This window comes from Phaethon lepturus, unplaced genomic scaffold (genome assembly GCF_000687285.1).
Source record: "Phaethon lepturus isolate BGI_N335 unplaced genomic scaffold, ASM68728v1 scaffold47349, whole genome shotgun sequence".
Classification (NCBI taxonomy): Eukaryota; Metazoa; Chordata; class Aves; order Phaethontiformes; family Phaethontidae; genus Phaethon; species Phaethon lepturus.
In genome coordinates, this window is record NW_010562259.1 from 2237 (window position 1) to 18031 (window position 15795).

Here is a 15795-nt window from a genome sequence, read left to right on the forward strand (position 1 = left end):
GAGAAACTCATGGATTGCAATAATCTGCGTGCTGCCGCTAAACTGGCAACGCTGCGGAAGAAAGTAATCCAAGGAAGAGAAACTGCTCCGGGAACATCAACACGGGTTGGTAACGATGACGTGCCATAGCACAGCGCTCACCAAAACAGGGCAGCCTTGATGGCGCTCCGTAGGCTACCACGGGCCGGAGAGCCCTGCACAGCTGCCTCCCGCCAACCCCTTACGTATATGCATTTACGTACATACACAGCCAACCCTATTTAGTCTGTAACCACAACGTCAGCATGGGATGACTTTGTCTTGACAGCTGAAGCCTTAGCCAAATTTTTCAGCAGATAGAAGGCCAGTGCTAGTTTTAGCCGTTCAAAACTCTGATGGTTAGGGAGACAGACTCTGATTTAATCGCTGGAAATAACTGGAAGGTCATTGTACTCTTAAGAGAGAAAAAAAAAATTTTAACATTATTTATAATTAAAAAAAATATCAACCAGAGCAAGAGGCCTACTCGGGGAAAGATGCTGCAGAGGCACAACTCTAGGATTACTCAGAGTAACCTGGAAGATGATTATTAATGGAGGATTTTTTTTCCTAGAGAATTGTTGAGTCTAATTCAAAATACTCCAGTATCAGCAGAACTTAATATGTACATAGACACACAAAATAAAATGTAAGCAGATCTGTATGGTCCTGGCAAAGGGTGGAATGGACATCTGTCTTGAAAAATCCCTCGTAGGTATGCTTTTTTGAAAGTTCAAAATGCTTCACGTCTGTTTCCCTCCCAGCTGGCAGAAAACGCACAGGATTGCGTATCTCCTGATTTGTGAATCAATCTAAAAAATGCATTGTGACTTTTGACATATGAAACACGGCTTCGCAGGCTCAATTGACATTTAATTTTCCGTTTGCCAAACTTGGGGCAAATGGGATCCTTTCCAGCCATTTCCCGTTAAACATTCATGGCAAATCGCTGTTTAGCGTCAGCAGCGTTGGACACGGGTGTATGGACAAGACGCTGACTGCTCTCGCCAGTCTTAATTCTGCATTGTCCATTTCTTCAGGGAAAAATTCTAACCAACGCGATACTGAAAACAAGGTTTTCCACCGAAATTCTGCCTATGGTGGAACCCGCAGCATCACCAGAGAAGAGTTTGCACCCACCGCAGGGGTGCCGCTCGTACCCACCTCCGGACCAGGAGGAATGTGCAGTTGCCTCCTCTGCACACGCAGCACCGCGTAGCTCTGCTTGCTCCCTCTTCTTTTGCTGTCAAATTGAAAACTTTTTTTTTGTCTGCCTGGCTAAAGCCAAAGGCTTTAACTGTTGGGTTTTTTCTGTTTTCCTCAGCTACGAGGCGAACCTCCAGGCCCCTCTGATGTAGCGGGAACACCAAGTTTGTCCCAAGTTCCTTTTACCTAGGACATAAGTAGTTTTTTAAGTTCCCAATTCAACCGTCACACACCACCAGAGCCACTCATTGATATAATGCAAAATACTAGGGATTTTTGTACTTACATACTAGATGGCTTTTGAAGCTGCGCTGCTTGTCCGATGCAGACAGCTTACGATTTTCCTTCACTATGATTTTCCTCTCTGCAGTTACAGATGTATAGGAAAGCGTGAATGGACCGAAGAGAGACTAAAGGAAAATATATTGTCAGTGCAAGGACTGGTCTCTTATTCGAGAGCTGTGGGAGGGGAAGAAAGGGGACGGACACATCACATAGACACTAACTGGAATGAGAAGACAGCATATTTAAAGAAAGCCGAGATAAATTCTGAAGCAGCTTTAAAAGCAAGTGTCACCTCTTGCTTTGAGCCTGGGAGGGCAGCGATGTACGCAGGATGAAGAGCGGGCTGTGTGACAGGGAGGATTCAGAGCAAGGTCAACTCGCGAAACAAGTGATGCGTGACAGAAGCTTGCTGAAACGTCCCGCAACAGGGATCACGGCATCTCAAGAGCTCTCTGGGGCACTTACTTGGCTCAACGTACAAAAGCATGTTCTAGAAATAGCAACTTAAAGACACTTTATCAAAAAATAAAGCTGGGACAATGCAATTGACAGTCTTTAAGAATTTATAGAAAGTGTTTTTTATATCAGCCCCAAAGAACCAAAGTGTGGCAGTTATCGGAGCGCAAAATTACGTGACGTACGCAGCGGAGGCTGCTAACAAGGCACGGACCTTGCTGACTACGCAGGAGACTGCCTGCCTGGTCACAGCTGAAGGTGAGGTCCCCTTCTGAAGGGGATACTGGGCTGTAAAACCCACCACCGAAATCACAAGGGCACAGATATCCCTTGAGGTTGTAGGCTCTTCCCAGATTTTGGTTTGCTGGTAGAATGTTTTGGAGGAAAGAGAGTTTTCTAGAATTCCTTATTAATAATAAAACCCTGCCAAAATCTCCATGAACTTACTGTTTTTCAAAACCACCCTGTAACCACCCAGTACTTCTAACAGAAGTGAAAGCTCTTGTAGGTTTTAGCACACAGACAAAACCTAGCAGGGCGGCTGTGGGGGGGAAGAGTTAATTTCTTTTTCTTTTTTTTTTAATTATCCAGTGGTAATGTCCCCTTCTTTCCTTAAAATCAGTTTAGTCATTTTGATACAGTGCCTTAAGTACAGTATCAGGAAGTTTTCGTTTTGGTTTGATTTTTTTCCCCACCTTTTTCAAGAGCTACAAGAATCCAACCTCTGGAGTCGCTCCTCAGCCAGGCATTTCGTCCCTCCTCCCAGCTGCCCAGCGCTGCTGTAACACGCTCAGCCATGCCAGCAGGCAGCTGAGCGTCCCCATTTTAAGTTTTTCTCTCTTTATAAAGAAGAATCCTCAGTTTAAGGTAACTGAGCAAGTTTAAGGTAATGAGGTTAGCAGACCTCTGAAGGGGTTTTTCATTTATCTGAAAACATCTTGCATTTGTGAAGTATCGCTTAGGGAAGCTTAACCTTCAGAGCACGTGTCAGGAGCTTCCGCTCAGCCCATCCCGACCGAGGGGGACGGCCAGACCGGCACAGGAGGGTACCGGGGACCCAACTTAGGAAACACAGCTCTGGTACAACCTCCGCCCCACCGCCGTGCCTCCTCTCCCAGTCCTCTTGCCTTGCCATCCTGCAGGGAACGCCTTTTTTCCTTGTGCTCCTAAACCTTCTTAATTCTCTGCAACATGAAGTCATCCACATTCCTCATAAAATAAAAAAATGGCCTTGAGCAGTCATATCTGATGCCTGTATACGCGTATGCACACAAAGACACTACCATGTACATTAAATGCATTAAAATGTGCACACTGCCCAGTCTTCTAAATTGTATAATCCTACTGTAAGCAGTTTTCCATTCTCAGTTGATTAAAGTATTAGTACATAAAACATCTGTCAGAAATAAAGATTAGGCAATGGGCTCGAGCTTGCTCAGAAAGCAAGCAAACAAGCAGCACAAATATCGCACAAATAAAATCCATCTCATGTAATATTAATCCTTTCATTGCCACGAACCAACATTTTATTGGCACGAGGCAGCGGAGAGTTTGTTGTTTGTTTGGCTCTGGCCAATCTTAAATTTCAGAAGGACGTTCTACTTATTTTTATCCTGATTCAACTGAAATCCCGCACTAAACCAAAGGAAATCACAGAATCGTTCAGGTTGGAAAAGACCTTTAAGATCGAGTCCAACTGTTAACGTAGCTCCGCCAAGTCCACCACTAAACCATGTCCCTAAGCGCCACATCTACACACCTTTTAAATCCCTCCAGAGATGGCGACTCCACCATCTCCCTGGGCAGCCTGTTCCAATGCTGTACATCCCTTTCAGTAAAAAAATTTTTCCCATTATCCAATCTAAACCGCCCCTGGCGCAACTTGAGGCCATTTCCTCTTGTCCTGTCGCTGGTTATTTGGGAGAAGAGACCACCACCCACCTCACCACAACCCCCTTTCAGGTAGTTGTAGAGGGCGATAAGGTCTCCCCTCAGCCTCCTCTGCTCCAGACTAAACAACCCCAGTTCCCTCAGCCGCTCCTCATAAGACTTGTGCTCCAGACCCCTCCCCAGCTTCGTTGCCCTTCTCTGGACACGCTCCAGCACCTCAACGTCCTTCTTGTAGTGAGGGGCCCAAAACTGAACACAGGATTCGAGGTGCGGCCTCACCAGTGCCGAGTACAGGGGCACGATCACTTCCCTACTCCTGCTGGCCGCACTAGTTCTGGCCACCTGGGCACACTGCTGGCTCGTACCGAGCCCAGAGCTTTCCAGCCACTCTTCCCCAAAGCTACAGTTTTATGCTTTCAGTGGAGCTTCCAGCCTGAACTTCGTCTCCACATGACAAATCCCATCGCTGCAGCTAACTAAGCTGGCAGCAGATGCTTCTGTCCCAAAGAAGAAGGGGCACTTGGAGCCCTATCCTGCCTTCAGCATGAAGGAGGCTCACAGAAGACCAGCTTACCTAACTCTCCAGCAAGACTCCTGCCTTACAGAGCATCCCAGAAGAAGAGGCGGCAAAAACCTTGTGCTGAATTTGGCGAGAAAGGGAGCAGAGCCTGGAAAAGCACACCACTGCACAGCTGCCCCCAGGGCCAAGTGGTACACGATGTTGTGGGCGTGCTGGAAACAGCACAGCATGACCTTAGGACATCTGCTTGTTGCTCAAGTTAGAACAGCAGCATTCTCCCCACAATTTGGTGGAAAAGAAGAGTCGTTGTGGTTTCCAGTCAAACTCAGGGGGTGGCAGTGATGGTTTTTTGTTTGTTTTTCCTTTAAGCAAGGATAAACATGAGGTATTTGTCTATCTTGGAGGTTTCTTTCTTCTCTACGCCACCCACCCCCTTTTATGAAGGACAGAAACCAGCTGCAAGAAATGGAGAGGATTCAAAGCCCTTTATAAGACTGAGAATCTTTCACAAGGAATATATTAAGCGTATTGTGACCTTCTGCATCTGCAGTTGGACAGAGACTATCAGGACTGTGGAAGCATCATGGTATTTAACATGTTATATCCAAAATAAGCCTGTACTTTTCACATCACTTCCAGAAGAAAGGTTCTGGCAGAACGCTGGGTGGTAGACTGCTCTTCACATCAGGACAAATATCTACTTGTAAGCCCCTGCTGCCCATCAATTAGCCGCAGTAGGACAATGCTAGCAAGCTATTAATCAAAAATGGAACAGGGAAATGTCACAAAACTTTCAAAAAGTAACCAAGATCGATATTTAGGCGTGCCAGCATTATTCGAGACGCTGAATTAACTTATTTTTAGGCAGTCCTGAAAGGTTATAAAAAAAGCACAAGTTAAAAAGGTTCTTCCGAAATCACAGACCCAGATATTGCAACTGATATGGAGAAAGACACTGCAATATATTATTTTGATCATTTTATTTCTTTTTAATCTTCAAAATTTTCTGCCTTGAGACAGGAATGCATGATAGATAGAAATGGCTCAAACATCTTCACATGAAACACTCTTAATCATAATTCATTCACAATTATTTTTCTAAAACATCTACAGTTACATAATCCCACCCATTTCCATCCATTATCACAGATTTAATTATTTGTTAAACAGTAGTTGCCAGCAATTGAAAGCTGTAAGGCTTTTTGCATATTAGTAGAGTCTTCTGAACTACAAACACAAGAATATCACAACTATAACTCTCACTTTACATGGCAACCCCAGGTGGCAGATGTTCCAAAAAGAAATGTGTTGCTTACGTGGAGTTCATAAAAATGAGAGAGAGCGCTCTGTGCCTCGTTAGCTCTAAAATCCTTTCTCCTTTACTAAGATTATTTTCTAAACCTACAGCATATTCCTTATTTGGAACCAAGTACTTTGATGAGTTGACCTTTATCTTCCATTGCTGCTATTTGGCAAATTTGCAAGTCAGGCATACGAGAGCTCTCCAGTAAAACTCTATGTACAGAGCACAGTTTAAACAGATGGGTTGCTTGGAATCCATATCTCCCTCCATCTGAAGGGAACTACTTTGAGGTTTTCTGGAACTGTTGTAAACAAGAGGATATTTTTTTTTATATATATATGTGTGTATATATATATATTTATATATTTTATATATAAATGTTCTAAATGTCCTTTGGGAGTCCATTTGTTTTTATCTTTCCAAATGATGACTAAATACCTGATCTGTAGCATTTCTCCTGAGAAGACACTAGTAAGGGAATGACAGTTTTGATGCACTTTGGAATGGCACAATCACGTAAACGCTTGCACAATTAAGACTTATGAACTCATCCAAAGTTTCTAAACATGATATTCTAACTAAGAACTAAAATACCAGCACGATGCAGCAAGTTAAAAAAGAAAATTCTATGTAATCAAAATATAAACAAGTACATAGGAAATGGATATCTGTCAGTAAATCTATCTCTTTTTAAAGTAGGAAACGTATGACTTAAGAAAAAAAATGTAGCTATCTGACAAACCGTAAAAAAAAAGTACTTTCCAAATGCATAACAAATGCCAAGATATCCTGTAACTGGCCAGGTGTAGCCACATGAGAGCTGCATGGCTTAGAGCAACCCAGGGAGGGGTGGGGTGGAAACAAACAAACAAACAAAAAAAAAAATCACAAAAATAATAGATCAGCAAGTCTAGGGAAAAAAACAAAACAAAACAAAATCACATCATCATCTAAATTACTATATGCTTATATCACAACTGCTAAAGGAGCCGGGGGGGGGTGGGGTGGGGAGAAGAGATTGCTGTTTAATGATTCTTAGAGTCACCTCTAAAAATTCAGAAGAAAAAATTACCAACTTAATATACTAATCCTAAGCACCAATTTAATAATTTAAGTTAACTGTATTTATAGTTCTCCTACTAGGGATGGAGCAAATTCTGCTTGAAGGCTTAAAGTTTAACTCCGGAGCCCATCTGACTTCCGTGTTCTTGCCACGCTTCCTCTGCTGTTCATGTCAAAGTCACTGTAAAGACTCTCTTAAGTTTCAAACTCTCCAGACAAGCAATTCTTTGAAGAGACCATTATGTCCTACAGTTTAAATCAACCTCCAGGTCATGAAAAGTGAAACATGCCAGTATTTGGTTAGTCTGGTATTAAATAGTCTGTGAAAATGGAACAGCTGACACCATTCCTCGACAGGATTTGCCTTAGAACTAGCAGCACCCAGGGCAGACCAACTGCAAGCACATCCAGACTCTACTAGGAATTAGTAGTGTTAGAAAATTGCATACATGTTAGATCAAGAAGGCATTGCCATACATGTGGCATCATTATGTTTTTTCCTCTATTTTTCTCATTAAGAAAAAACAAAGGAAAAGAGCCCTACAAAGAGCTTTCTGGTTGTTCTTTTGTTTTGTTTGTCTTCGCACCTGGAAAAAGCAGCACAGTACTCCCCTCTGGAATAGCTCAGCACTTCCCATCAGCTTAGTTCTTTCAAGAAAGCACTTTCACTTAGATAAGGTGGTCTACTTCAGCTAATTCTCAGAGCTAACCTTTTTTCCAGTATATATTTCATGCCACTTCCTGACAGCAATTTCAGAACTGAAATGGATCTATGGTAATGTCCACTACTAACTGTGACCAGATCTTGACACAGACCATCAAGCCAGGCCCTTGGGATGGTTCCACACACTGAACTGAAGCTCAGACTAAAAATCTCACTGAAACTCAAAAGCTGGTCATGAATCTCAGCTACTTTTCCCTATTTGAACCCTCACCCGGTAATGAAAGCACGCACACCAAGGGAAAATAACAACCGCCTGAGCTGGGAGCGTTAAGACACTGGTGAGTTATCTTGCTGCTCTTCAGTGACTGTGGATTCGCTGTGCTCCTCGCTGGTCTCGTTGGAGGGCTCCTCGTAGCCCGGCTCGGCGGGATCCAGGCTGCTTCCCTCACTTTGCTCCTCGCTTTGCTCTTCGCTGGCCTCCACAGACTGCTCCAAGTTGCTCTCCAAAGAAGCCGGAGAGCTGCCAGTTACACTTTCGTTTTGGTTCATTTCGTTAAAAGGCTGTGGAAGAGGTGCAGGAGACTGTACAGCATTTTCACTGGCAGGAATGGGCACTTTGGTTGCACCGATGTCTACAACAATGTCATTTTGTGGTAGAGTTACCTTCTCTACAAGTTTCCATTGAATAATACTCATGTCTTTCCCTCCAGTTGAAATCAAGTGACCATCGCTATGGGTGAAGCTGACATTTGTCACATGACTACTGTGAGCGCTGTATTTGTGACTTGGAGCCTATTGAAAACAAGCAGAAAGATAAATAACATGCTTGACTAGAAGAGCACATGATACTGAAATCCAAAACTACTACTAATTTTGCTTAGCCCTTCAGGAGGACTCTTTATTCATGTAAGACTAAAGAATTATATTTGTATTATTTCTGCCCCCCCCAAAACACCCTCTCGTCATAAGGCTTGTAACTTGGGACAGATTTAGATCTTAATGCAAGAAGTAATGGACTTAACACCAAGGCCAGGGAACAGAAAGCATCAAGCCTCTGCTCCAGAACTTCAGGATAACTATTGCTACTTCACTTTTAGGAGTCTTGTATTTTCTATTTTCTTTTTTTTTGTATAAACTTAATGGGGAGAACCATGCTTTTGTCTCTAGCACTGTTCTTGGATATAAAAGAGTCATTTGGCTCCCAGGTTCCAAAATGACTAAGCTGGAAGCAGGTGTCTGGCAAGGAAAGCTTCATGCAATGCAAACAAGCACACAGACTAGACTGGTCTAGACTTACCTTTGGCTTGGAACAGGGATACTGAAAGAGATGGACCTTACAAAAATCATCAGCAACAGCTATCACTTTTCGGTTGTGGGATCTGACAAGGGCATTTATGTCTGTCCCATCTGATCCTTCCGGCCAAACTCCTACGAGAGAGTAGAGCAGATTATTTAGCGATGGTAATTTTAGAAAGAAATTAAAAAGATAATCCATGAACAAAAATAAAATCTATAAAGCTGTGAGAAAGGGAAAGCTTAACAAAAGGTAAGACAGACATTTAATTGGAAAATGGAACACGCATTGTATTAAATGTCATTAATATTTTGCTAATCTAATGCCGCTCCCGCACCCCCTAAATCCTCAGCCTCAGTCAGGATAACCTCTCAGGTTTGATAGGTTTCCTGTTCAAAACTTCAGTCTTTTTTAAAGCTTATCTCAATCTGAAGTTTGCTGCTAAACCTGCCAACTCTTAATTTAACACTGTCATTCATGCACAAATGTTTTAAAAGCAAGACTGACGCTTCACATGGAACAAGCCCAGGTACCACATACTATGCAGAGATTTCTTTTGGTTTTTATTTTAAATCTGGAGAAATTTCTAGTAGTTGCATGATTCAAAGGAGAAAACTGACTGATGATACTTTGCACAGAAACCCAGCCTGTACAAGTTTCATAGTTGTAAGTGCTGTCAAGTGCTTAAGTAGAATTCAATATGCTTTTCAGTGAAAAGAATGACACTGATATGTCTAGACAAAAGAATAACAACATTGCCTGGATGAAAAACACTGAACAAATTGGGGAGGGGAGGAGGCTCTAGTTTTAACAAAAAATAAAGACCCCAGAGATTCCTGTAATAAAACTGATGTTTTACATCTGCAAGAAAAGCTGAACAAAAGGTAAGCAAGGGGTTATAATATATTAATTTATGTCAAAGGTACCATATTTTTACAGCTCAGACTTGGTTTCTGATTAGTTCAGGAGTTAGAAGGAATTGCCCCCCCTCCCCCCCAATTTCACCCCCCTTGCCAAAAAGATGTATGTCTAATTGACTGAGAGGGTTGTCCATCATCAGATATGAAAATATCTTCCTCCCTTACAATCACTGACTTCGGTAAAATAAAAAACATGTGCTGTTTACTATTTTATACAGCACAAAACACTGACTTAGAACTGCCTTATCCTTTTCAAAGTCCCATAGGATCTCTTCTTGTTTTTAAGTAAAATGGCAAATAGTGTTTAACTTTAAAGTTGTCTATTTCCATTCTTCAGCAGGCGGTGTAAGAATTTTATTTTCTACAAAGAATAACAAAGGCAGCTTGTTAAGCTTGTTACAATGCCAATGGAGTACATTGCAAGAAGTTTACTAAATAAAGATATGAAATGCTAAGGAAAGTATTCAGAAACATTTTAGTGCTCCCAAAAAATTGAAATAAATCTGAAAAATATATACTATAAAAATTTTCCAGCAGCTCAAAATTAATTAACTTTCTCCTACATTCTCTATATAAAATACTGTCATCACGTGCGAGTAATAAATTAACTTCAAATCAATTTTCTGCAGTTGGAGCTACCACCTTAGGCAGACTGTGCCAAACAGCTATGTTATTTCCTCTTCTTTTTAATTTAAGATTAAAAAGACTGATATTCAAGATTACATCTCTTAGTATCCACAAATTCCCTTAGCAGCTCTAAAGGTAAGATAGCCCTTTGTCATAAGACAGCAGGATTTGCTTTCAATGCCTCAGGCAAACATGGGGAAAACAAGACACTGATATGACCAAGTTCTTAGTTCTTAATAACTGTAAACATAACAAAAAATACAAAATAATATTTGTTATTAGGTACGACAGCAGCACTTCAATTTTAATAAATTCTGCTAGCCAGCAGTAAGCCTCTCTAAAAGAATCTGCTCAGACGAACGCGTGGGAAATGTGCACGAAACAAAGAGTGGCTTCAAGTGCTCGGGGTGCAGACTGATGATACTGCTGAGCCAATACAGTAATACCAACTGCCAAAAAGGAGCGATGCTATTCTCATCCGAACGAGGCATTTCCATCCTCTTTCTTCTTCTGACAACACTGCAATGCCTGAGCCTATGGACACACTATCCACAGGGCTAAATTAGTAAAACACATACCCCAAAAGCCCGAATCCCATAAACTTAACCCTCTCTCCTGAACATCAAAGTGAGCGGCCCCCACCTTGTTTGGATCCCTGAGCCAGCTGACCCTCAGGTCAAAGCCAGACTTCTCCTTTGGGCAGCAAATATCTGCTAGGTTGGCTTAGCTGCACCGTCTGATTTAATGGGAAAATACTTGCCTTTGTCTGACACCAAGCCATAACTTTAAGGTTCTGCAAAGGGTGTCAGACTACCAGACAATGTAAAAATCAAAGCATGATCAATCTTGGCTAAGAAGTTTAAATATATTCTGTTCTGCCCTAGAATAACATCACATTATCTGCTTTATCTATTTCACTCCCAGGTCCTCTGGCACACTGAAGATTTTGAGAGCAGTTGAGACTAATTAAACTAAATCCAGAGTGGTTAAAGTTTGTATTAATCCAAAAGGGAATGCAGACAGGATCAGCAGACTTAACCACTTTTTAAAAACAGAAAGTAAAAAGGCTTCTCAAAACAGTGGTTATGGGAGCTGCTCACCTCCAGCCTGGCCCCAGTCACCAGTAGCTTCTATCTGACAGCTGTTAAAGGGACAAAGCCAATGATCTAGATGTGAAACCAAACTCCTGCACTCTCACACCTCATCTCCTTAGGTCAGGAGCAAACACCACTTTTGGGAAAGCGCTGGGATTCAGAGCGCTGCTTCCCTTATTCTGTCTGCTCTACCACCAAACGCAGTGGTAAGAGTTCAGCAGCAACAGAGCCATCGTCTGCCACCTCCACGTTTCTGGTAGATGTAAGTACTCTGCATAAAATGTAAAATGGCATCAGCTCCAAGGCTGTTCCAGAAGGAAAATTCAGTTCTTACAAAGTTTTTTCACTGCTCCTGGAGAAAGATGTCATAGTAGTGTCCAACAGAGAGTTTTGCTTTTCACTTCCTCTAGTGTTTCCTGAATCTTCTGATACTCCATTTTTAAAAAAGGCATTTGCGTTGCACTATTATTTCAGTCACAGTAGCAAAGACAGTGAGGAAACGACTGCTGTGGACCAATTCCTTGTCAGCCTAGGCTTACATTCACAGGAGGAACCAGCCAGTCACTCTATACTTCACTCAGACTGAAAAAAAGCAGACATGTACACAACCTGGTTCACAAGCCTAATGGGAGCCACTATTTTCACCAAACCAGCAATAAGCAACAGCACTCAGCTGCAGAAACACCGCGCTCCTGTTTATTTCGGCTACCTACCTCAAGCTCCAAACACTCAGAATTATTTATGCAGTTTATCAAGCAGTCAGCTTCCCTCTCCAACCCCTTTATTTTCCCTGCTCCGCCTCAGACCTTTGGTACCCAGAAAGGAAATCAAGCCTGGTTATAAGGCACCAAACGCCCTCCACCCAACCAACATGCCACACAAGTGGCCCACAAATCAACTGCAATCCCTTAAGACTACTTGCTCAGTAAGCATGTGACAGTCTTAAAATACGCACAATACGTGTCAGAAGCTACAGAAAGCACCCAGACTTACCTGGTTTTCTTCTACCCTGCATATATACTGATTTTCAAAGATGAACTCCTAGTAGCTGTGAAGAAAAGATTTGTAGACCTAATCCTCACCTCTAAAGAAATTGCTAATTTACCTGCTTTTGATGTGTCCTGCATGAAGAACAGAGGCAGGTATCTGATCTCAGCAGCAGAAGCGAGACATTCAGCGTCCTGCTCACACAACTTGGTTTTACAACACCGACAGGCTGAACCATACTTTTCAACCTCTCACAGAGAATCTCCTCATTTATGGCCAACAGAGCTGCCTTCAGCAAAAGCAGTTTGAACTGTCTGGCCACAGTCTCCAACTGCACTATCAAAATCAGATCTGTCAGCTTTGTAAATTTTTGTGCATTGTGAAAATAAACTACTAGGTAAAGAACCTGTTTAATCTTTAAAGCATTTTTACTCTTCAGAAACGGTGTGTATTACTCACCTTTGACTACAGGTATCAAAGTGCTGTCATGATTTTAAGTCATGAACTATAACCTACACCCACATAGTCTTGTTCCTATCCCAAAACAAGGTGAGCAAAGGAGAATGCACATGTGCCATGTGAACACTTTAAAATGCCAGCTTTCTGCTTCAATCACTCCAAAATTGGTAGCCTAAAATGACAGCAAAAAAATCAAATCCCAAACTTTGAGGCTCAATAGGAATCAGTTATACATTGTCTATGGAGCAACCAGTGCTCTGTATCTCAGACAAGTATTGTGGTCAGCCTCTTCGGTCTGTCATCTCAGCACCATCCTCAATAATCATTAGCAGCGTATTTCTAATAACAAATTGCATCAAAAGAAAACACGAAAGCACAGTGTGAATAGCTTAAAAGCAAGTTAAATGGTGCTTACCAAACACCTGGAAGCCTAGCACACAAGTGTATGTCGTCCAATCTATATCCTTACAGTCAGAACGATTCCTGATTAGCTTACAGCCACTTGGAATGTCCCCTGTAAAAAAAGTGAATGACAAGTTATGCCATATATAATTTTATATTTGCATATGTGCTCTTTGAAGGTGCTATAACAGTAAATAAATGCATCTAAAAACCAATCTGGAATCACAGTGTAGAGGCAAAGACAGACCAGTACCTTTATCAAATTCCAGATACTTGAAGCTTCGCTTGGTATTTCAGTCACATTTACTTCTCATTTCCCTTTTCAGAGCACCATACCTCAAAAACACTTCCCTGCAGCTTGCGTCCCCTGTTACCGACTCTACAAAATGCTTTAATAGAGTCTGTAATAGAATAATTTCTCCCTTCTACCAGCTCCTTTCAATCATTTAGGAAGCTCTGCTTTTAAAACAGTGAGAAACTACTGCCAGAGGAGCCTTAGACTGATTTTAAACTTCTAACTAGTAAAGGAAAGATTGTTTCCCAGGAGAATGTCCATCTTTCAATACACCAGCCCAGTACTAATGGGTCACAGCTCTTTGCTTCCCTATACAGGCAATTACAAACACCGACACTTCTTTTTTTGTTAGATTGAGATATTGCACTATCCAGATTTGAAACCTAAGTTGCGACAGGCAGAAAGAACATGTTAAGGTGACAGATATTTAAACTGATGGCTCTTCTTGCCTGTACAGGAAAGAGCTACAATCCTCTTGGCTCTACTTAAAAGCCACAGGAAGGCAAGAATACAAAAAAACTATTTAAAACCAGACCAACATGCACTATGCAAGTTGAGCTTTTGACATAACCGCTATCTGTTAGATTTGTATTTTCACATATTAAAAAAGACAAATACAAAAACATTATTACCACCAACTCATTAAAGTAGTATTATTGCTTTGCTTAGTTTTCAACACCACCAGCCAAGATAAAGTTTAAAAAAAGAAACCCCAGAACAGAACAGCGGCACAGACCCACTGATTTTATTCCCCCAAAATAACTAGTACTGTTGACACTAATTAGGCAACTGTATATATTATTTTCAATCTACAGAACTTTGGGCCAACATCAAAACATAGTGCCACTTGTTCTGTAAATTCTACGCTGCTAAACTGATTTATGACCTTGTAAAGAAGTAAGTTATATTTATTTGGCATTGCCATTAGGTAACACACAGCTCTGAATAACATCAAGATATCAGGTTACCCAAGTTCAATCTGGTTCCTTTGTCAGTAAGCATTTTGTACAGTCCTGATCAAATATACTCTTCTAAAATATTCTGACAGCTAATATGTACTTCTCTTTCCAGTGTATTTATTTCATACTTACAGTATAGTATTTCATAGTCTCCTGAGTTTGACATTATATACTTGTTGTCCGGGGACCAGTCAAGGTGTGTAATATAGCTGGAATGTCCCTGGAGAAGAATGCAGTGGCATTAATGTGAAACAAGTATTTTAATTCAAAAAGAAGCAGAAGCTGCACCCAGAGATGGGACAGCTACCAGGAACGAAGCACCTCGCCACCCACCCCAGGTCTGCCACAGTTCACTTGTGCTCTTTTAAAGGCTCCTTACTCCCCAGTGCCACGCTCGCTAACAGCTAAACGCACTCGGGGTGGACATTGTGCCTCTCCCACCGCATGGTGGATTCTTCACTTGTAAAGGGTGTCGTCCCTCTGGGACCCCAGAATGATTTAGTCCTAGAAGATACATTGCTAAAATATGGATTAACTCACATTTCTACTTGAATTAAGAAAGTATACATCGCTACTAACTGAGAAAGGCAAGTGACTTGCACAGCATCATTTTTAGATCCCAGTAGCAAAGTGACAGCTAGGACTATTTTATTTCTCTATCTTAGACTGCATGCATGTTAGTGCCAGCTTTGAAAGGAGTCTTCCCTATACGCACAGGGTCACCTACCCCAGAATCAAACCACTTTGGCCTAATTGCTTGGTTATCACCATCAAGAGCACACTGAGGGCTAAACAACCAGCTTTGTTTTTGAGACAGAAGCTAAATGCACCTGGTCAGAGTATTCTTCTTGTGTACAAACTTTTTGTTGGTAGTTGTAGTAGTAATAATAATAATAGTAAAGACATGAGAAGCTCCAGAGAAGCTGCAAATATGCATAAGGTAGGAATAAATTATTTCTCTGTAGAGGACGAGGTAGGAAATTAACAGAAGTGACAGTGATGTCACTCCTTTCTTCTTTCACCCTTCCCTTTCTTCTTACTGCTCCTCTTCCCCTTGTAAGACCATCTATTTTCTCCCTTCCTAGTCATTCTTCCAGGTAACAAAACGCCACTTTCTTGACTGACAGCTGCCGATTCATCTCCCTCTCTCGGTGGGCATTACGAAGACGGTGTCCCTTGGCCCCCCGCGAGGTCCCTCGGCCCAGCCCGCACCCACCACGCCAGGGCCTCGCTGGAGCACTGTGCTGGCTGCCGCGCCACCCACCATGCCAACTCCCGCTATGGAGGGCTGTAAGAGGTGCCGACTGCTTCCAGAATTACACGTAGAAATACACCCGTCTCTGTCTCCCTGTCC

At 42.0% G+C, this 15795-nt stretch overlaps 1 protein-coding gene across 1 annotated transcript; it reads right to left on the reverse strand.

Annotated features, from left to right (window-relative positions):
* Window positions 1-6694: 6694 nt before the first annotated feature.
* LOC104626318 (echinoderm microtubule-associated protein-like 4) lies at window positions 6695-14661 on the reverse strand (the record flags this gene model as incomplete). The annotated part of the gene is made up of 4 exons (XM_010294208.1): window positions 6695-8196; window positions 8702-8832; window positions 13201-13299; window positions 14574-14661. Coding segments are annotated over 4 exons (783 nt in total), but the record flags the coding sequence as incomplete, so codon positions are not given.
* Between the last annotated feature and the right edge of the window lie 1134 nt (window positions 14662-15795).